The sequence below is a fragment of the Phodopus roborovskii genome, unplaced genomic scaffold (assembly GCF_943737965.1).
Source record: "Phodopus roborovskii unplaced genomic scaffold, PHOROB, whole genome shotgun sequence".
Lineage (NCBI taxonomy): Eukaryota > Metazoa > Chordata > Mammalia > Rodentia > Cricetidae > Phodopus > Phodopus roborovskii.
Window position 1 is genome coordinate 162526 of NW_026125178.1, and position 24142 is coordinate 186667.

General features: G+C 37.6%; 1 protein-coding gene across 1 annotated transcript in view; it reads right to left on the reverse strand.

Moving 5' to 3' along the window:
* Positions 1-18565, reverse strand: part of LOC127226523 (sorbin and SH3 domain-containing protein 2-like) — a 76724-nt gene extending 58159 nt beyond the window's left edge. Inside the window, 5 exon segments of the mRNA XM_051190632.1 lie at positions 1633-1805; positions 5389-5527; positions 18085-18233; positions 18236-18325; positions 18328-18565. Of these exon segments, the coding sequence (XP_051046589.1) occupies positions 1633-1805; positions 5389-5527; positions 18085-18233; positions 18236-18325; positions 18328-18565 (789 nt within the window).
* Between the last annotated feature and the right edge of the window lie 5577 nt (positions 18566-24142).

A 24142-nucleotide genomic window follows, 5' to 3' on the forward strand; every position in this document is an offset into this window, starting at 1 on the left:
TCAAACATTACAGATTAAAAATCTATAGATGAAAAAGAACAGATCACATTGATGTGTCCATTTTTACTTATCATTTACTAACTTAAAAACATATCTTAAGGTTTTAGATAGAATGTTTCAGACAGAATCTATAACTGCACAGAGAGCAATAATCTCTTAGTTTTTGTGTATACTGTGTCTCAAGGGCTAATAGGCAAAATCCATGACACACCATTCCTGTCTGAGTCACTGCCCCTTCATTATCATGGGAAAATTAAAATTTAGTCATTTTGAGTCAGAAATTCTGAGAGGAAAAAAAATGTCAAAACACTGCCACCAGAAACATACAACTGTCATCGAACGGAGCAGATTAGTAACAAGCCCTGGGATTTTTTCCTGTCACTCAAATATGACTATCATCATTCCAACTCAGATTTTTCGAGCTTTATTAGTCACATTCAATATCCTTAACAATCTGAGAAGTCTAAATCCCAAGTGCATGCTATATGGATATACTTTTATTTTTTGGCTTCAGCTACAGTATCAAAGCCAAGAATAAATCAATTCTGAACTCACGTCTGTATATAAAACATGATCACTGCAAACTCAAAAAAAAAAAAAAAACAAAAAAAAACAAAACAAAAAACTCATGCTTCACTCTTTAAAAGTTTTCAAATGTTTCCCCTCTCACCATTGTGTCTGTCCCGATATCCTTCACATTCTTTCCCTAGGTCCCTTACTGTCCCTGGCTCCCTGTGTTTCCATTCAGGGAAAGCTACTCTTGGCAGCACCTCAGCCCTTTATGTGGGCACACAGGCAATGTCTATGCCTCAGCGGCTCCCTCCTCCTCTTACCCCCACCAAGTTCACCTGCAAAGATGCCATGGCGCTCATCCTGGCTCCCTGGGTCTTCCTTCTCTGCCACGACAGACCTCCTCTTGCAGTGGATGTGGTCAGCACTCAGCTGCCTGCCTAGGCTCTGGCTCTGCGGAGGAGCCTTGCCAGAAAGGGCTGCCCCTGCACACTGAGTAACACTTTGGCAGAGTTTAAAGACTTAAAAAAAAGAAATGCCCTCAACGCTTTGACTTATCCAGGGAGTTCTCAGCTGGCTCAGCTGAGAGGGACATGTAACATTTCCCCTTTTCACAGACAGTTTTTCCTTCCTATGATATTACCTCCCTTTGCTCCAATCATCTCACCTCCCAAGTCCCAGTTCACAGCTTCCCATCCCCTGGTGTGAACTCACATCCATTTCAAGAAACAAATCATCACTTGTCTTTTTTTTTTTTTTTTTCTTTTTCTTTTACAGTGCATGTGGGAATTGGATGCTGTGAAAGGACTTACTCCCTTCACTCCCTTTCTCTTTTTCTCTCTAGGCTTTGCCACTCTTTGATAGAAAGTTGAAAAAAAAAGTGTCATTTAAGAAAACCCACATTTTCACAATTTCCAAATTCAAAGGGAAAAACAGACTGTGTCATCGTTTTCACTCCACAGTTTTGTCCCTCTGCCACACAGCATGGTATTCATGGGAGCTCTGATGGCTTAGACAGTCCTCATGATAGACCCTAGGAATGCACCACGCCTGCACAATCCATCCTTTGTCAGGCTCATGTGCAGACCGGGAAAGACATGCATGCTGACAGGCATGGCTTACCGTTCTAATGGCGGTGGGGATGCCAGACTCATCCACAGGGCCGATCCCTGGGTAATGCGGTGCCTTGATAACCGTCACTCTCTTCTCTTCTTCTGAGGATCTGTAGAGTGGGATGGAGCTTCCCATGGTGCCATCCAGAGACTGGGCATGCTGGGAATACGTCTCTGCAGAATCTGTGCAGAAAATACAGACTATAGCTTAATTGTACCTTTTGTACACTGATTGCCAATCATGATAGAACCCCATTTCTATGTCCATGCCTTTTCACATACTTGACCCCGCCCCCATTCAGAAGTGGATATTATGTATACGTATGTATGGAACAACAAGGACCTCACCATCTTACAAAGAAGGGTGAGAGGAAGAAAATTTGCCAAATGATATGTGCAGCCACGTTGGGGGACACTGAATGTGTCTCACCTCACCTTCCTTGCAGTAATCTTGGAGGGAAAGGGTCACCCCTGTAGATGAGGGGCAGAAGTTGAAAGAAGCCTAGTAACTTCACTCATGTCATTAGTCACATACGATTCTTGTGAAGCTGCTGACTACCATATGCAGAAGTACTGACAAGTAAATTTAGAGAGGCAATAGGATTATTGATCCAAAGATATGATTTCATAAAATAAATCAAAAATAAAATTCAGTTAATTTTTTTTCAATCTAAACATACATTAGCAAGGCTAATGGATAAATAACTGCTTTTCAATGATTACAATTTATTGAATTTTTATTTAATATTGCTGGTTTTATGGGAAAATACCAATGCCATGGCTTTTTATCCTTTGAGAACAACAAGTGTCCTAAGGACTAAAGTTACACGAGGCTTATCAACTTTTCCATCTTCATGTTAATGTTATGAAGCTCTAGAACACTGTCAGGAGTAATAGAGAGCATGCACACTACCTAGTCTGCTCATTCTGAGTTAAAAATACAGTTTGAAAAAACAAACAACATTATTGGTGGTCACATCATACAATAGTGATGTGACTTCCTGCTGCTTTGAGATTTCAGAACTTGGTGAGCAGGACTGACTGAGCCTTCATTTAGACTCTGTGTGGCCTGCTTTAGCTGGCCTGTCTCTGAGTTCTTTTCTGTGGAAGCTGAAAAATTCTTAGGTTTCATGGTAGCATTTGCTGATTATATTCATATATGTGTGTATGGAATACATTTTCATACATATGTGTTTTACAATTAATATTTATAACCTGTGTAGATAATGAACCTTTATAACATACAATATCCTGTATAGATAGTATAATGAACTATTATATCATACATATAAATGTACTTTTCATGAAGCCATGTAAATAATCACAAATAAACATTTTGTAACTTTAACTCATTTTTATATAGGTGTTTAGTGTTACATGCTTTCTAGGCCGATATCATTATATCATAACTATTATAAATTAAGCCCATTTCCAATTTAGTTTGTGACATAAAAGCATTTTAAGGCATTTTTGAATTGAATGGATGAGTCTAGGAATGAAACTGCTTCATGTGTCAATGGTTAGCCATACAAATCCTGTTTTCCCAAGCTATTTTAAATGAAGTCACAGTGTTGATTTTTTAATATAGTTCACCCTGGTTGACTTTTTAATTCAATTCCTCAAAGGCCTTGATGAGACAGCCACAATGCTAGGATTTTTTTTTTTGTCAACAACCAATGTTTTCTGAATACATAGGATGTGGTACAGTCCTAGCCTAAGAAACAGTACCAAGTTTGTCTTCATGTATAGTTCATATGAGTGTACAAACACACAGATGGTGCAATGAAAGGGAAAATATTCTTCTTATATGGCCCTCAGGCTGTTATATTTGCAATCCTTTGTCTTTGACTAAATCTAGGAAGTTCACCTAGGGTAGGGTAGACTTGTAAATTCCACTCCCATCATTGCCTTGGCCAGTTGGAATTTGTTCAATGTTTATACAGGAACTTTCTTTCCATGTTAAACAGTTTATGTGTAAAATCTACTCACTGCTTAGGTCTAAAGTAAAAGCCTGTCTGTACTTGAGTATATGTATGTATATGTGTGTGTGTGTGTATATATATATTAGTAATCAGGAAAACTGATTACTACCATAGGCAATGGGGTAAAGAGTCACATTTAATAATTATTTAGTGAAATGTTAGGGCTGAAACAATTTAGAAAGTTTCATTTTCATGTCGAATAATGCATAATTACATTTCAAAATCTTGAAATAGCAGAGTCTTCTTTTAAAACTGAGCTGTGGACTGGTGGTTAAAGAGAAAAAATTGGCACAAGCAAGCTCTTCTTACTTACACTCTAAAAGGAGAGCATTACAAGCTTCGCAAATGGCTCCCAGGAGTAGCATTAGAGAAGACACAAATATATCTAGACTCCTCTTTAATGAGTCCCATGACTATACTTAAAACCTGATAGAAGTTTTGTTGGCTATGGAAGCTGAATTCTACAATGAGTGGGCTTGACATTGACACAAAATCTTCTTTAGTAAACTTGTGGTATCATGTTTGTTCAGTTTAGCATCAGTGTGGGAAGAGGGAAAGGCGTCTGCTACCAACTACACAATGGTGTACAGTTCTGTGTTCTAGAGTTGTCTCTCTGTTGTTGACCTGCAGTGGCTGTAAGATGGGCCCTCTCTTTTGAGAAGTTTGTGTACATAGGCTCTCCTTAGCATCCTTTCTGCTCTGTTATTCTGGAAAGTTTTAGGTTCTCAATCATGGGCACATAATGGTTAAATTTGGTAAGATTTTTCAAAGAACATTTTGGAATTTTTCCATTGAATTTTTAGCAACTAAGAAAAGTTATGTTATTTTTAAACTATGCTAATATATTTTGTGACATAAGAATGTTTCTTTCTTAATGTAGCTCAGGACTTTTCCAGGAGGCTCTAAAGAGTTAATAAGACCCACAAAATTATACGCTTGAAGTTTTGAAATGAATATTTATATGTTCATTTTTTATATAAAACCATGTAAAATCTATTTACAGGTTAGGTCTAAAGTCAAAGCTGGTCTATACTTGAGTATTTATATTTTTTTTTATTTGGTAGAATGGGGAAAACTGTGTCTACTAAGACAAGCCATGGGACAAAGAGTCATACTTTGTGTGTGTTTGGTGTCCTTAGAGGTTAGAAGAGAGAGTCAGATCCCTTGGAACTGGAGTCACAGAAGGTTGTGGGCCATGTCTTTGCTAAATTTTTTAATCTCCAATGGGTTAAGAACTTGTCTTTATAAACTGTAGGATCTTCATTGAAGGGAGCTCTCCTTTGCTTCCTGCTGCCCCAATGCTGACTTGTGGCCTTCAAACCTCAGCTTGATAGTTTATGATGTTATGATCCAGGACTTGACTGTTTGATCCCCTCTTACACTATTTCAATTGTTCAACTATTTTTCTAAAACTATAACTGAGGAATAGTCTAGAATGAGAGTTCTTCCACAAAGGATTAAGCCAGCTCAATAGAAAAGCACTATATTAATGTTTTCTGGGTCTTCTAAGCTCCCCCTTCTCTCAATAGGTATTTTCCTGTTCTTTCTATCCTGTCACTTAAATACCAACTACCATTCTCCAGGCTTAGCTACAGATGGAATTGTCACCACTGAATAGCAAGAGACCTCGTTTCAATTTCTTTGTATTCTAATTCCTCCAATCTTAGAGTCACCAGAGAGTGGTGTTGGCCACTCCTCCTCAACTTCATCACCTTATATTTTTCTCTTGTGATATACAGTGGCCGTGCTAAAGTTGCCATGAAAACCATGATTGCAGTACTTACCAAGTGATCTGCCATGCTGCATGATAAGGCTGGAGTTGAGTGAGGCTGGAAGGGAGTACGCAGAAGGGGAAAAAGGCCTCTGATAGTAACTCACTGGACTCACTGCACCACCAGAGTTGCCATTGATGGTTATCTGGCTCTGAGAAAAGCACATGGACCCTGTTTTAGCACCTAGTTCTCTGTAAACATCACCCCTTTAAGTGGCAGCAAGAGTTTCCAACTATAGGACAGTAATCAAGTACAGGGCTTTTAATTACTTAGAGAACTGATGTCAGAGCGACAAAGGACCTTTTTTTTTTTTCAGTTTTCTCCATCCTGTCTTTTTTGTCATTCTTTTATATTTACCTGAGGGCATGGGAAGTGGTTAGGAAGAGTGAGAGCAGCTGGCCAGGAGGCATACCACTCTGTCTTTAGAGGTGCCGCCGACAGGGGTCGCTGCCAAACAAACGGGAAGGACAACTGAGCTCTTACAAACTCTCTTTCTGCATGGTGGATTTGAAGTGAGTGCTCTCTGACAGGAGGGCAAGGGCTGGTTCACAACGCAGTCTAGAACTCTCTCTAATGAATCAGTGTTTCCAAAACAAGGTGACTAACACAAGAGGACGAGTATTTGGACTTAGGAGTCATGAAATGACCTATTCTAGCAGTCACATACCTGTAAACCATTGTAAGGATGTTAAAACACTGGCTTTTCTCTACTTCAAGTTTACTTAGCATTCTGAATTCCTAATAAGTTGTGTTTCTTGTTTACCTCTGGGTATTTTCTATTTCTAATGCTACGAGAAGCTTCTTGCTGAGATAGTCACACATGTGCTTCTTTTGTGGTTGGGAAACACACAACTTGGTGTTGACGACCTGGTAGATAGTGAGAGGACACATGCTATAGCTAAACCAGCTTAGATCACAGAAGGAACTCAGGGACTGTCTTTACATGGCATATCATTGAGCATTATGCAAACTGAATGATGCATGCAAATGAGATAAAACATTAGTAAGAATATTTAGTTCAAAGAACATTACAGATAAGTATATATAAACATGAATAAGCACAAACATAGAGACTCAGAACTTATAAGCTTATCTACTGTTTTTTAAAAATAAGCTTCGATTATAAAAGTATGAAACACAGCAGGTGAGTGAGTGTGTATTTGACCTCGCTCTAAGATTATTATGCTTTCAAATGATCCAGAAGAAAGCTAATTTACTTAAAAGATAAATCACGCTAGGTGTGGTGGTGGTGCACGCCTTTAATCCTGGCACTCGGGAGGCAGAGTCAGGCAGATCTCTGTGAGTTCGAGGCCAGCCTGGTCTACAGAGAGTTCCAGGACAGTAAAGGCTACCCAGAGAAACCGTGTCTCAAAAAACAAAAACAAAAAACAAAACAACAACAAAAACAAACAAACAAACAAAAAAGAAATAAAAGTCATGTCACATATGTTCTAAAATCATTACATATTCAATTATAAGGATTGTACTCAAATATTTTTAAGGTATTAGAAAAATTCCGTTATTTTCTAACTAGCCACATGGTAAGGACTTTTGAACTGGACATTAAGAAAGTGTAAAACACAGAAGGACCAGTATACTTCAGGGTCTTACGTAGCTCTGATGAAGAAGCTACAAATATTTTTGTCTCTTCTTCTAAATCAACTTTGACATGCATGATAATGAATATAAAAACAATAATTTTTATTAAAAGCTAAGGTTTCTAGTACAGTTGAGTATCCCTTATCCAAATTCTTCAGGGTAGAAGCAGTTCAAACTTTATAAGGCTTCAACTGTGAGATATTCATAAATACGTATGACATCTTTTTTGGGGGATGGAACCCAAGTCTAAATATGATATTAATTTATTTTAATAGACAATTTATATGTATAGTCTGAAAGTAATTTTATAAAACATTTTCAGTGCACTTGAGTTTCTTTTTAATTTATATATTTTATGTGTATGGGTACTTTGTCTGGATATATGTCTACACATCAGAAGAGGGTATCAGATTGTGAGCTGCCATGTGCTGTGTGGGTGCTGAGAATTGAATCCAGGTCTTCTTCAAGAGCAGCCAGTACTCTTAACCACTGAGTCATTCATCTCCAGTCCCTGGGATTTTATTTTTAATTACACATAAAGTCAGGTGTGGAATTTTAAACTTACAATGTCATGTCAATGTTTAAAATGTTTACAATTTTGAAACATTTAAAATTTGAAAATTTGGATTAGAGATATCAAACCTATATAATACCTTGGCAATTTGAATTATTTTGATGGTTTCAATAGATAAAATAATAAACATTGAAAACAGATTTATTTTTGTAAAATCATGTTAACTTAAATACCTTATGAAAAATTCATGTGCAATAAACTGATAATTGGGACTAGTTTCAGTTATAGCACCTCTGATGGTGTACAGATTATATATAGGATATAAAAGTGAGGATCCAAAAGGAAATATTTTTGTTGTTGTTGTTGTTGTTATTGTTGTTGTTGAAAGTCCTGATAAAATTCCCTTAAAGTTGTTAAAAGATGTAAACAACAACAACAAAAAAACCTGTTTCCAACACAGTAGGACATCAGAGGGACCCATACCTGAGGGTAGTGGCTGGCCATCCATGGCCAGGGGTTTGGCTAGGTTATTCCCAGAAAACAAATTTTATAACCAGTCACTTGGTAAATACTGTCACCTCAAAGAACTGAAAAGAAGTATTCCCTTGCAAATGAAAGTTTTGAAGTTTTGTCTTGACAGTGTTAGCAACTAGATAGCATAGACATTTTCCCTCTGACTGATCCTATCAGGAGATTATGATGCTAACAGTTTCAGAAAGTCTCTCTCTGCTCAAAGTTGTACCTTCCTTCAGTGGAAGCCACAATGTCTCCATTATCAGTTACTGGAGAATCTTCATGATAAAAATTAAAGTTTTAGCCATGCATTAGCTACTGATTGGTGATTGCTAAATGAAATTACAGACATATTTCAATGATATAATATATATATGAGAACTATTGATATGCTGCATAAACGAAAGACAAATTGTTGAGATATAAAAGAAAAAAATGTTTATGAATTTCAAGACTGGGATGGCTCAGGAAAAGTATTGCAAAACAACCTCAGGCCAAATTTCTGTAAGACGGGCTAAGGTTGTTGACATCATTCACTCTGATAGTGACAGAAGAGCTTGTCAGAGGTGACAGTCATCAATAGAACAGAAAGAACAATTAATGCTATGCAGTCAGAACCACTCATGGGAGGAAGACAGTGCATACACTACTCCCCAGGGCACAGTGGTGTGAACTCTAGAAAAAGTGTCCTGTCCCAAGTGTTAATGAAGTTACAATAGCTGAAACATTTTGGACTTTCTTTATAAACTAACCATAATAAATGAGGATGATCTACTTATATTTCTGATACAGTGCATTATCAGTAAATCAGAAGCAGACTATTTTAGAGTTATGATAAATTGTATTTATGTGCAAGAAGGGAATATCAGTAAATATTTTAGCACCAAGTGGGCTTAATGAGGATGACTTCAATAGCTTTCCCTGACAGATGGCATAGAGTCAACCAAAAGGTTCAGCTCCAAAACACAGATAGCAAACAAGTGCAGTCCTTTCAAAACAAAAACAAAAACAAAAAACAAAATGATGGAGGGAAAGGAAGGAAGAATAATTTCATGAGTGGAGGCAGGGATTGCTAAGGTGATGCCATCTGTCACAGCAGATCTCTGACCCCAGGTTGGGGAAGGTGTCTCAGAGCAATCAGGAGTGTCAGAGTTTCCCTGTTGTAGTTCTACCAGAAAGGCTGTGGAGGACTAACTGTCAGATTGGGAGGGAGTGCTTGCTCAGGAAAGTCTGTCCTGAGGGAGCCTGTGGCATGGTTGTATATAAGGCTGTTAGGGACTAGGAAAGAATGTTTACATAAACAAGCCCAGGTGCCCTGGGTTGAAGGCAGGCAGGATAGCTCCAGATCATCTGGTGGTGGTAGGCTGGAGCCTCTGCCTGGTGAAAGAATGGGCTGGTAGAAAGCAATCCAGGCAGGCATGGTGAAGGGGCATCTGGCATTCTTTCTCTTTTATCTCCAACACATTGGCAGTTAAGTGCTGATTTTCAAGCTGAGTTTGAGGGAGAAGAATAAGAAGAGGAAGTTTAAATCATTCAATTGAATAAGAATATCTGTTTTACTCCATGTCAGAGAGGGTGAACCATTGGCTTAATGTGTAAACACTAAGGAAATACATTCACATGGATTAGTTGTCAAACACAGAGTATGGGAAAAAGCATAGAAACATGAAGAACATGAATCTGGGGGGAAAAGAAAGGCCCTTGTAAAATATCACAAAGCAAGCATGGGTAAGGATGAGAAACCCTAGACAGGATGGAATTTCCTCTCCAGATGTTTTCATGTTTTGTCCTAGTGACAATGAAATGATATCAAGTTGTCTGTTGCTTGGCAGAATATGAAGGAAAATATTGGAGCCTACTTCTTTCTATTGTTTCTCCACTGTCAAAATAGTTCCCCAGTATAAGTCTGTTTGTCTTATTTTTTTTCCTGACTTACTATTTAAGTTGGTCAAAATACAAACAACTTCATGGAAAGAGGATTTCTACTCACTTTCTACTCACCAAGTCTGTTCATTGGCTTCATTATGAAATACAAAAACATTTAAATATGCTAATAGCATTAGCAATGGTGCTGATGTGAAAACATAAATGAAAACAAAAATCAGCCACTGACTGTGGTTAGCTAGAGTGGACCTGGGTTAGTTGGCGTCTTAAGAAAGGAGAAAGAAACTGAAGGTTTAAGAACTCTAAACCTGCATGAAACCCAAGGTTTTGAACACCAGGAAGGAACCAACTAAGCAAGGAGAGAAAAGATGCACATGAAAAGTTTTTCTTGGCATCTGTTATATATGAGGTCAGATGTGATGAGCATCCGACTCAATGAATGGACAAGGAAAACAGAAGCATTTTACTCATTTCCTTCTTGCCTAGAGGGCATTTTCTCTTCTTTCTTTTGTTGTGTGGCGGGTCTGAAGTATATAAGATGGCTAGAAATATTATGGGATACTAGCACAAAGATAAGGGGATGAACAGGACTATATAAACTCATAGATACTGCCTGGTAAGATTTTAATGGCACCACCCATTGCTATTCATGGCCAACTGTAATTTTCTAAATAGTTGATGTCATGCAGCCTGTTGGTTTTATTAAAGTCATATTTTCTATCACCTTTAATTAAATACTGAAAAGTCTACTATTTTAAAAGGTTGGGTCATAGATCACTTAGGAATTTGCTGAAAACTATTTGTTCTTAGAAAAATACAGTCATTCATATATGCATAAAGTTTTATATAAACTCTAGGGGTTCACGAATATGCTAAAATACATCCTTAACTGAACAAAATTAGGAAAAATCCAAGGGGGGATTGGAAAACATAGTTTTTCATTCTTGTTTTACTTAAGCTTAATTATGTTTTTGTTTGAGCAGATCCACTTAAAATGTGGCTTTTAAAGTTGTGTATGTTTATAAAAAATCTCTAGATTTAACTGCGAAAATTTTAGTGGTAATGAATGGTCTGTATTAGTCAGTGTTTATCATTATAAATTTTATTGGAAATGAAGTATTATATGAAACTATAATCATTTTTTATTTAATACATTAAATGTTTCTTCAGGTCTGAATGGAATTCAGTCTCAAGCAGTCTTTGGAAAGTGCCAGTAAAATTGCTTAACACAGAACAGTTCCCATTTGTCAAGATCTCTTTTCTGTTTTGTCTCTAAGCCAAGAGACAATTATAAGGAAATCTCAAAAAGCCCTTACGTTGTCTATTCAGATGAGACCGTTTTTTTCTTTAAGATTGGAAAGACTTCGACTCTCACGGAGCTGATTTGTTCATGTCTTTCAACTCAACACAGAAAAGGCTGAAGCATGTTCTTACTAACATGGTCATTGGTGTTTTTATGCACTCTCATCCATGGGGATGATGTTCATACGTTATTAGACTTCCAAAGAGAATGACTATAGAAAATAGAACTATTTTCCACCTTTCCACCTTCTGCCATGTTCATGATTTTGAGTCTTTATAGGTGTGTATGTATGGGTGTTTGTACAGGTAACATGAAATGCATTCCTCTTGATGAATCATATCACCCTTAAAGTTTCGGTAGCTAAAATGATACAGCCCAACAGTTGGTCAGTCACAGAAAGCTTTGAAATACCGTCCTATAAAGATGTCAATGACTTTTAAATGTATTAGCTGAAATCCTTTTACATGACCCTGACCTCCATGTTATGAAACATCCTCTAGACGTATTCAGAGAGAGAACCTTCTGTTGTGTGACACTATTCCCGGGGTGACACAAACAGTCCTTTATTTAGCCTCGATGACATATCAAAGTCTGGACATGAACTTGGTGAACCAATGAGTTTTATTGGGGTTACTTATAGGAGCAGAAGTGACTCGAAGACATCTCTATCACTCAGCATGGGTGATAGTTCAGGAAAGCTAGAAACTTGGAGCACCCTGAGCAGCCTACTACAGGCAACTCAACGGGTTGAACAATGTCACTTGGTCTGAGCTTCTTCCAGGCAGAGTGGCTGGTTTCTGTGTGGCCCAGCTTGTCTGAGAGTATGCTCTGCAGCTTGGTTACCTGAGCCTCTCCTAGGCAGCTTGGCTTGTTTGAGAGTGACTCTGGAGTCTTTACTGCTTATATAATCTTGGGGAGGGTAGGGCCTAGTAAAACTAGTCAGATTTAGGGCCTTCCTGATGTCACTGGGAGGTTTTATATCCTGTCTTAATGACTTTCTCCTGCAGGATAAAATGCTTTACCTCCCTTTAGAACACTCTGTCGTCTTACCTGCCTTTAAACACTGTCTTAAATTATCCTGGGTTTCTTTTTTTGTTTGTTTGTTTTGTTTTGTCACATCTTTTTCACCACCTATGCCTGAAGGACTTTCCTTCACAATAGAATGTTTTAACTTTGGATGAAACTGTACAATCTCATCTCTAACATATCTGCCCAGGGAAAGTGAGAGAGCTGGGTTGGGGGGGGGGCATGACAGGCTCTCCTAGCATCCCTGACAGAAACCAGGCCTTAGTTTCAGTTCCTTGGAACTGATCAGAGCTGAGCAATCAGTTCTCAGGAAAACCACAACTTAGGGACAACCAATCAGCAGGCACCCCATAGCCTTCTACCTCATCAGGTACTTCATAGTCCCTTTACTGGTTCAGCAAGTGTCCCTAACCACTAGGGCCTCCCCACCAATCAGCCCCCAGACTAATCTTTCCTCTACCAATAAGCTCCAGATTAATCCCTCTTCCCTTAGGAATTCCCTAACTCCACTTAAAAGGTGCTTGTGACCTTCTTTGGGGGTTGCCATTTGCCACCCCAACCTTGGATAAATCACTCTTGTTTATTGCAAATGTGACTGTTGGTCTTTTCTTGGGGGGCTTCTCTTAGACCCTAATAGGAAGCAAGAGAAGAGAACCAAAAGCTTGTGTAAAATAGGGAAGTAACTATTTTAACATTCTGGATTAGCTTGTAGTAGGAGAAAATTGCTTCAAACAAGAATAGTTTTCCCACTGTCTACTATAGTCTGTGACATGTAGCAAATTGGCCAAATTGCTTTGCGTCTTCTTGAGCTCAGGACTAGGTAAAGTAAATGCATCCACTTGATAAATCACACATTTTCTATGACTCTTAAGTTGCCATTTACTTTGCCCAACCAACAAGAGAGGAACTAGAGACACCACCTCCCAGTTGCCCACTCTTCACTGAGGGAGTTTTTAAGCCTTACCATACTTAGGAATTCCTTAAGTTATTCTAAAGAAGATTGAGCCTCTTGGTCCAGATGAAGCCAGTTCAGAACACTAGGAGAACTCATGGATGTCATAGGTGAGAAAAGCAAGGTTATGGCTTTATGGAGACTTAATAAGGAGGCTGGATAAAGGGTGACTCAGCAGAGGGAAAAGCTATGATGGATAGAAGCACTATAAACAAAGTGCCTACCTATAGCAGATAGACAATCAGAAAGCACAAATCTAGTGGGTATTAAATAGTAGGGACTGTGGCATAATTTTACATCTGAGAAGCTGATACAGTCTAAGGACTGTCAAAAATGGAGTGTAAGATTAATACTGAAGGAAAAACAGGAGGGTGAGAACCTACCAACTGGATCTGCAGGGACTTGGGCAAGCTGTTTAATTTCCCTTCCTCATATGCCAATTATAAGCATTAACAAAATTCATCTCCTCCAGCAAAGAGTGAAATATTAACAATGGGCATATATCATGGTGCCCTGTGTGCTGTTGTTGCTGTTCGTAAGCATCACAGTTTGAAAAAGAAAGAACTTAGAAGGCACAGTAATGATATGCACAAAGCCAAGACCACGACCAGGAGAGAGGGGGCAATAATGTAAAATTTGTCATACAGAAGGAGAAGACAGGTCATCTCTTTTGCCCCCTGGGATAAACATGTAGAATTTAGAGAAGGCAGATTAAGACTCCATCTAGCAAATTCATCTAATAATTAGATCTCAGAATTCCTTAAGCCCTAGATTGCTGCCTTATAAACTAACAGAGCTCAGCATTATGTATATTCAGAAAAGGGCTCACTGCTCATCTAGTAGAAGATCAAGGAGAGGGGAGATTATATAATTTCTAAATTCATATTGTTCTACCATGCTGTAATGTTTACTTATTTTAACACACACACACACACACACACACACACACAGAGGAATTTGCCAATGACTTGTTTAACTATAAACATAAAAAACCCACAAAGACATTGCAGGATACTGAGTGGCCATACAATGGAAGACATCAATGATGTGTGTTCTGAAGTCTGTGTTCTATCTCCTAATCCTGTTGACATTTATGTATTACGCTATGTCTTAGTTAGGGTTTCATTGCTCTGATAAAACACCATAAGTAACCTGGGAAGGAAAAGTTTATAGTCCATCATCTAGAAAAGTCAGGACAGGAATTCCAGACAGGAATCTGGAGGCAAGAGCTCATGGAAAAATGCCACTTACTGGCTTATCACTCTTTGGTTTGCTTTCTCATAGCAGCCCAGGGGTGGCACCATCCAGAGTAAGTTAGTCCCTCCTATGTCAATCATCAGTTAAGAAAATATACTACAGGCTTGCCCACAAGCCAATCTGGTGGGGGCATTTTGTCAATTGAGGTTTCTCTTCCAAAATGACTCTAGCTTGTGTCAAGTTGACATAAATCTAGCCATTACACACTGAATTCCTTAATTTCTATATATTGATATGGAGCAAAAGAAGAAATTTATATCTCTTTTGTATGGCACTGATGGAGATTCATATTTGAATTCTCAACATCTGTGTAGTAAAAGTGATGTGTTCTGACCCATGGTTGATTATGTAACCCCACAATGGAGGGGCCAAGTTTGTCCTTCAGAAGCAAAGGGCAGAACACTTACAAATACCATGGAAATTCTGAGTGAGACTGTTTCTTGTCTCTACTATACATCTGGCCTACATTTGTATTAATCTGACATGAAGAACAAAGGCCATTTTAGCAGCAGAATATTTGTTTCCACAGAAGGGCAACATACCTCATTTGTGGTCTTTCTATATACAAACTGTAGGAGCTATTATTTAAAACATGTAGTTTAAAAAACCATATGTCTAACTTCTCAGGTATTGGGAATAACCCTAAATACACTAATTGTCAGAGTTTAAAATACTAAGATTCACTTTTCATTTCATAGAATATTTTTGTTTCTTGGGTTTGTTAATTTCTTGGGAGACCAATTCTATATAATTGTATATGTATAGCTGATTCATAGAGTGCAGCTTACATGCCTTGACATTTATCATGTCTTCCTGCCAGAATGTTGAACATAAAAACCATTCTGAAAGACCATTAAACAGAAAATGAAGTATACTGTGATAGGAAAGACATGAAAATTAAATGTTCACTGATGGGAGAATATATATATGGACTGTCTTTCAGCCTTAAAAAGAAAGGCAATTCTACCATGCATTTTAACATGGATGACTTAGAGGGCATTATGTAAGTGAAATGAACCAGTCACAGAACAAATACTTCATGATTCCACTTACATGAGGCATCTGACAACAGTTGACACAGAAGCAGAGAGGAGAGATAGTGGCTAGGGCCTGGGGGGAGGAGGGCATGAGCTGCCATCTGGGGTGTAGTGTTTTGTTTAGGCAAGACAAATAAATTCTAGGAATTTTCTGTATGAATTATGCCTAAAGTTAACAATAGCTTAAAATTTGTGAAGAAAAGCCTGGGTAGAGGGCTCAGTGGATAAACTGCTTGCTATGAAAACATAAAGACCAGAGTTTGGATTCTTCTGAACCCACATAAAGAAGAGGAAGATAGTGGACCCTGTGGGAAACTGGTAGCTACAGTAGCCTGAGATAGCAAGCTCCAGGTTCAGTGAGAGCTTTGGCCTCTACAAATTAAGTGAAGGATAATCCAGAAAGATTCCCAACACATGTCAACATATATACCTGCCACATATATGAACTGCAATGATACTGTGAAGAAGGTAGATCTTACATTTTCTTGGCAAAATTGCAATAATTTATGTCACCTATTATAAGGTATTATAAGACAATATAGCACACTGTTAACCTGATGAAATACATTTTCATTCATCTGTTAAAGCATCAATTTAATTTCCCAAACTGTTTTATAGTTTGGAAAACTATAATAACAGCTTCTGTGTGTTGGAGAAATTACCAAGTAGAAGGCAGTATGCCAAATTCCCCATATATATTATCATACCTGCTGAGAAACCCTTTAAGATGAAAGTTGTTATTAACCCTATATTATAGATGAAGAAACAAAGCTCAGGGAGGGACATATAATAACACTTTGAAAGAAGCCATGATCGAATTGGTCTCCTTCCTGTCTATGCTAAGGCCACTTGTAGATAGCCTCCCTCCTCACTTCACCTCTGTGGTATGCTTTTAAATTTCAATTAACTTGTCCTATCAACAATATTTGGAGTTGCTTTGCCTATCCTCCCATGACTTCCTCTCCTGGATTTTCCTCTCCTTTTGGAGATACCAATATCAGTTTGCTTAACTGGTTCTTCCTTTGAAAGGAAAGATTTGCATAAGCTCAATTCTTGGGTTTCCTCCATCCATCTATTGGCTACAAAAAGCATCTGTAAGCCGATCACTTTTATCTCCAACCAGGACTTTTGCCCTGAGCTCCCAACCCTCTCCTACTTCTCCTGCATGTCTAGAGACACTGACATGTCTCCGCTGGCACAAATGACTTTTCACTAAGCCTGCTTGCTTCCCTTGTGGTCTCTTGGTCTCAGTTAATAGCACTAGCCCCTTCTCAGCTGGAGTCAAGCTTGACTGTTCTCATCTCCTATCTCTCAGATGTTCTATTTGCTCTACTTTCAAAATAATATTCCCACAATTGCGTTTCACATCTCCAATGCCTTCACCCAACTTTGAATAGCCATCTTTCCTGGATTTAGTTATCACAACAGTTGCTATTATTGTAATTGTTACAATTAAAAAAAATCATTTGGGCTCTCAGGCTGAGCATGTTGGCACACACCTATAATCCCAGCACTTAGAAGGTAGAGGCTAGAGAATGGTGAGTTCAGAGCCATTTTATAAATTTTGTATTTACAAAACAATTGTGCTATGAAATGACGTTTGTATAAAATGAATGGCGTGGTGGGAATATTGTAATAGATTTGTCAGATACAATGTTTAAAATTTCTGCACTATGAATAAATAGGTTAAGGGAATCTTGGTGTTAGCCATATTATCTGTTTAAGGGTTTCTACAGCTTAAAAAAGGTTTGTCTGAAAGGATGTTTGTGTGTTCTTCAGTAATTCAGATACCAGAAAACCTACATAGGCAGTAATGACTTCAATCCTGCTACAGCCAGAATCCCCTCTCTTAGCAGCAGCTACCAATGCACTGGTGTTTTCTCTATTCTAAAGAGTCTCTTGTCTTGCCTCATCCTTGATTCTATTTCAGACTCACAGAGGGGTTACTATGGATAAATAGGCAACAATAAAGCCTGGAGAAAACTACACAGTTTTCCTTTAAAGTTTATCTCGGCAACTCAGTGTCACTTTGTGGAGAAACTGAGGGAAGAATGGCTTTCCTTTTGATAGAGGTGGTGGGTGTCATTAAAATTAGAATTTTACATACGTGGAAATAGCCTCCCCCAAATAAATCTAGGTAACAAAATTTGGTTAATGTGTTTTCTGAAATGATCGACTGATGGAAGTTTAGAAAAAATTATTGTCCATTTACAAAGGAATAAATAGTGCTTGAAATTAAGATAAGGCATATTACAATTGAGGATCATCTAAATAAGGTTAACCTGGCTTCCAAAGTTCTGACATGAAAAATCAGTCTTTGGTATCTGGAAGTACTTTAAGGTTGGATGTAGTTTACAGTACCTAAGACAACTTCTTTATTAATTTTTTCCAAGAAAAACATAGAAAGATCATGATTTTTGTGTGAAAGTTCAATGTGCATGTATTTAAATAGAAAGATGCAAAGAAGTTGACTGAATTCAGTCAAGTTTGAAATAGTTTCTTTCTCCTTTCCCTTCCTGTTTAGAAACTAATAAAACATTAGGTTTAATATGAAGCTCAAACCCAAGGAGTTAGGGGCTCTGCAACACACACACAGATGAAGAGACCGGCAAGTGTAATGTACCGCTGGGGATTGACAGGTCTTGGCATCTGTAGACGTTTGTCTCTCTTGCTGAAGAGGCATCTTTTCACTCTCTGGAGGCAGCTCAGGGAACTGTTGGTGACTTTCAAGATCATGCCCTGAATGGGGAGCTATCTGAATGGAAAGAGATGCGTGTGTGTGTTAGGTCCTGGGGTAGGGGTTGGTGAGCAAGACCTTTTCAGAAATGATGGAACATCAGTGGGGTTGAAAAATTGTGGTGTCTTAGAGGGGGGCTACTTCCTAGGTCCTGGTTATGGGTTAGTTTCAAGGTAGAAATCCTTCGACTTTGAGAATCTTGCATGTAGTCCTCTTGTAGAAATGGGGTGTTAATGTCTCCAAATAGTGCAGGAGTGGATCTGGAGGCTGCTGGTAGCGGATTAGTGATTTTTTGTGTGTACGAGATAGTTGTATTGGATTCCTCAGAATACACAATTGTCTTGTCAGAATCTTCACTGGGATGCATAGCTCCCTGGAGAGGCTTAGGGTTAGGAAGGCTCTCTGTATACCATGGGCTTTCTGTGTTAGTTACTAATGAGTCAGAAATGTCACCACCCTTTGTTTGATTGCTTATCAAGGACAGACAAAAGCTCTCTTTCCTGTCTGGTGGAAGGGGTGCCTAAATAGCCAAGAGTGTTCAGAAAGAGAAACGACAATGAAGGAAAAATAGAAAGAAAAATAGAAAGAAAGTCCAAGTTAGTCATGAGAGGAATATTGTCAGACCTGCCCTGAAGAAACTCATCTACCCTATGTCTTCAGCAGTCTAGACTCAGCAGTTACTTTATGTATTATCATCTATATTTTCTCCCAAGTTGGAAAAGCTGTTTTCATTTAGAATACATTATAAAGATATTGCTTCCATCCACAGTTTTAGAAATTATGCTAAAAGTGAACATACGTTATCTTGTCCCATTTTTAGACTTGGAGGTCCACAGTTCATTTAGTCACATGGTTTTCAGACCATTTTACATGCAGTTTTTCCTAACATCTTAAAGGGTCAGCATTTGTCTGACTTGTATTCATTCAACACATAATGTATTCCTGACTCTCAAAACTCTAGGATCCAAAACATCAGCCCTCAGAGCTTTAATAATGAAAATTTATCTTCAACGTTATGGTATGAGCTGGCCTACTTTTATAAGCTTTACCAAAGAATAAAGACCAAATCAACAACAACCACAAAAGAAAACCTACCTGTTTTGAGCTTAAAAGTCATGCCCCATGTTGTACATGTTAGCATGAAAAGCAAAGATATAGAAAAGGCAGAAGCATTTTCAAGCTATGACACTAAGAAGGAGGTCCCCGAGAGGACAAGAAAACAGAGGTCTAAGCACTACACACATGACAGGCAATGAGCTTTAATTACCTGGGTTGGTGACTTTTTGTCTTGCAGATTTGGTCTGACGCTTCTAAAACCTTTTGCTGCAAGAGAGGAATATGTGGCATCTCCGTTCAGTGTCTCTGGGTTTCGATCATTGTAAGATCTCCACGCTTTTATTAAGGGAAAACAAATTGGACACAGAAATATCTACGTTCACTTGCATTTTTTTTTTTTTGTTGTGTCTTTCTAAAATCAAAGTAGTCTTGGTAAGATTTTAATTTAGTATGCATAACAATGCATGAAATTTAAATTGAACATGAAGTCAATGACGTGGCTATGATTATGTTAAAAAAATGTCCTTGGAATAAGCACAATAGTTATTCACATTTTTTTTTTTTTTCTGTACCTGAGTCTGGAGACTGAGAATCACGCCCTGAAAGAAAAACATTGTTGAAATTAATGTGAGTGGGAAACAAACCAACCCTCCAGTAAAAATACTTGGCAAATAACCACATGCATTATTTTGCCGACATTATCTCAATCCTAAAACAGGGTACATTAAATGTAGTAATGAGACGTTTGTGAGCAATTTTTAATTTCAATGGGCTTATCATTTTTAAAATACCTATAATCTATAACTAGAACATATATCAAACACTAATTTTAACCCTTAATAATATTGCAACCATGTAATTTTAAGGTGATTGTGGTCCAAGGTGGATACATGAACCCTGAACATAGAATTAAAGGATTGAAAAGAACCTGGTGCTTTTAGAATATTCAGCGAAGTCACCAGGTCTATAGCTGCTTGAAGCCTACCTATAACTCACTATTTAACCTCTACTTTAGATCGTGACTAATGTTTCAAGCTAGCTTTTTTTTTTTTTTTTTTAACTTTTACAAAAGGAAGATATAGCTACCGTAATATCTCCCCATTGTTCTCTGGAATTAAAATTTTCTTATTGTCCCTTCAAAATCCTTGTTTATACAAACATGAAAGTTGTTACAATGTGTTTCATTGTCTTCTAGCTCATAAGCTGTAGAAAATAAACCATAGAAAATAATTTGTCTAACCATATGCTGATGGTCAATTGTCTCAGAACTACATATTCAAGAACCACCTGTATGGCTATCTGGGGGAATCCATTTGCACTGTTTTGGTCTATGGGTCTAAAGCCTTTATCTTGGAAAGAATTGAAGGAGTGCCTTAGTTTCACTGCAGTCCAGCTCCTGGATTCTTTTCATATGTTCCCTGGGACCATTAATGCAGGTTGTTCCCTACTCAGTGGCTCTTTGTTTTCTACCTGAATGCTTCAGGAATATCAATTTAAGGTCTATATGCTTAGTGACTTGAGAAATAAAAGGTTTGGTTTTATAAAATATTTAAGGTGGATTTTTTCCCCCAAATCAAGGGAAGAAAAAGTAAATGTGAATCAGCTCAGTTGCCTGGGTTTACTCTAGCATGGGTGAATTGTAGAAGAGGAAAGGCTTCTTGTTCATGATATCCGATCATAAATTAGAATAAAAATAAATGAGTATAATCCATTAAAACTAATTTGAAGAATTATTCATGTGACCCTTTTTTGGATTCTACACCCAGTCTTTAAAAGGAGCTCTGGAGTTCAACATTTCATTTGGTTAAAGGACAATGAGAAAACTAATTTGGTTTAATAATGCACAGTGACCATTAGAAATCTGCTTTAAGGAAGACTCTTGTTCCCTCACAATAGTGACCACACTGTGGGGTCATAGAACTCTGGGTAGACATCAAGTGGCAGAAACAGAGGCTCAGCTATTTTTCTATTTTGACTCTGAAACACTTTCCCCCAACAACTTGAATGGTATGAAATTGTTTTTAGTACAGTTTTGACTCTCATATGCAATCCCTAGTTCAATCCAATGCTATCTCTTTGTGGGTTACATTTTATAAGTAATCACAAATATGAATTTACAACATGGTGAGCCATTTTCTAGCATGTGCATCAGGTGGTCCCATCTGAGATTTTACTTGGTTGCAATGCAATGACATTCATGGTTCAGGCATTCCAATGATATAATATGCTTGCCTTTTTATTTATTTTACTTTTCATCATTCTCATATCTCATGCATTTAGTATAAATACATCTATAGCTTTTATAATAGCTTTTCATATTCATACATGCATGGAGAAACATATTCAGAGTTTTTTTTAAACCCAAATGAGACCAGATTACATACATTACCAAAAGAAGGATAATATAAGACTCATGATTTGACATTTAATTTTGGACCTTGAAATCCATATGTGAGTTGGGGAAGAAGGTAGAAGTCTGTAAGGAGTACGGTTTTTCCGCCTGCCGCTGCCTGTCTGGTCCCACTCACCTTCAAAAATTTGTTTTTCTTTAATAAGACTGGTAGGACATCCTCAATACCAATTGACTACTAAACCTGTTTATAGAAGACTGAAACACAGAATTGCTAAGTAATTTTAAATCTCATTCTATCACTTTCCTCCCTCCCTGCTATATAACTCATTTATAAATAAGCCCAGAAACCCTAGATTGCAACCACATTAACCAGTTAACTAAGCAGGAGGTTTCTGCTATTCCGCCAGAAGAGTTTAGGGACAGGCTGAATGCCAATTTGATTTGCTACAGGTATAGGTAAGTCATCACTGACATTTGGAGTCTGGGAAACTACTTCAGTGAATGCTGGCATACCCATATGCTCAGTTGCTTTCTGGATTATTTTTATCTGTGACTTCATATTAAATAAAATTGATCAAAGTGTATTAGAGATGCAAGAAGGTCTGTTTTCTGTTTGCAATCTTTGGGAAGAACCATATTAGTAAAGATCTATGTTGATCAAGTCTTTCTTTCTCGCCCTGGAATTCTCAAAGTATCCAAATCACTTTAATTCTTGAGATAACAAAACATGATTTATTAGTTTATTACGTACTTGCAGTTTTACGTATTTTATGGTGAGTGACTGATGCTCCTAATTGCATTTTTAAATGTTTGTTTTTAACAAGGTATCGGTTTCCTTTGGTTTTTATTTTTAGAACAAAACCAGAAAGGATAGAAGCTATTCTTGGGATTAGAAAAATAAGATTGAGTGGGGTATTTGAAAGACATTTAAACTCACTGAACATATCCCTAACAAGATGTTTCTGGAAAGAGCAAGGTGAGGTGAAGCCGTTCAAGTATGATACTGTGAGTTAGTGATGTTATACCTGCAGCCAATAGGTTTGGAGAACTTTGAACTCTCTTCACAGATGTTAACGCATGTGAACATGGCAGCACGTTTAAGAGCACACCCACCGCTAACTCTGGAAGCAAAAAAATGATATAGCAGAGGCCAAGGCAACAGAGAGCACATGCAATGTCATGCATTCTAAGTGAGATGTGTCAGATGGTGACGAGAAAGATGAACAGTGAAGCATTAGTAATCATGGATCACACCTGCAAATTTCACTCCAAACTAAAAGAGACAAATAAGAAAGAAATGTGAAAAACCAGGGGTCTGCTCAGAGACAGACAGCAGTGCTTTAAAAGATTCACCATTTTTTACTTAATGATATCCTAGATACGGGCCCAGTTTTGTTTACAACATTAGTATTTAATGCACACTAAGTCTAGAAACAGCAGAGCTAACTTTTAGTTAGGGGTTATGTGTAGTTTCAGCCTAAAAGTGCCATATATATATATACACATACATACATACATACATACCTACATACATACATATATTCAATCTATTCTGTTTATTGAGTTACCTTGGTTTAATCATTCTTGAAGTAATGTTTTTCAGCTGACACAAACCATAGGAGACACACAGTGTTATGCAATTTCGTGTCTTCCCACAGTTCTGAAATAGTTACTCTAATTGAAATCAAGGGCATCAATGATGTACACAATGTACGAGCTTATTTTTAAAATGAACAGAGACCTCTTCTCCTTTTGAATAATAGCTGTGGCATAACCCACATCTATGCTAAGAAAATCAGAATGTGAAGTGAATCGTGTGCAAGCACATCAGTCATTTTCCATGCTATGGAAGTTGGGACTTCTAAATTTGGAAGACCAGTCTCCAAGATTGAAAGGTTAGAGTTCTATTTCTGATTAGAGCTCTGACTGTGCCCACATTCCTTGGTAATATAGCATGTGCAATAAATAGTTTTCCATCTTTCCCTGCTCATCAAAGCAACCTCAAGTTCTCTTTTTGAAGGTGAACATAACAGAAAAACAAATCAGATAACCAACAATGGGAGAATATTATTGTGAAAGTATAATTGCTGTATCTTGTCACATACCAAGCCTATTAATTAAACATGATAGAGATTTAGAATCATATTGTAAAATTACTGGTAATAATCATAAGAGTGAGGTCAATAGACCACAAAATTGGTGTGCCTTTTTTAAATATAAAATGACTTAAATTTGATTTTTAAACACAGAAACCATTTAAACAGGAAACCTGAGTTGAAACACAAAATGAAAATAAGCAAAAAGAATAATTAAAACAAACAAACAAAACAAACCCTATGGCTTCAAGGAACCAATAAAGAAAGACACAAATGGTGCAAAATTACAGCTGAAGATACCCTCAACAGAACACCAATTTGCTAAGATTTTATGGGAGACAATGCATCTGGGAAAATGTGCATGATCCATGGGATGCCATTGGACATCATGTAGGACACTCGGACCTAGTCACTACTGGCTGGTCTGAAAGGACTGGAT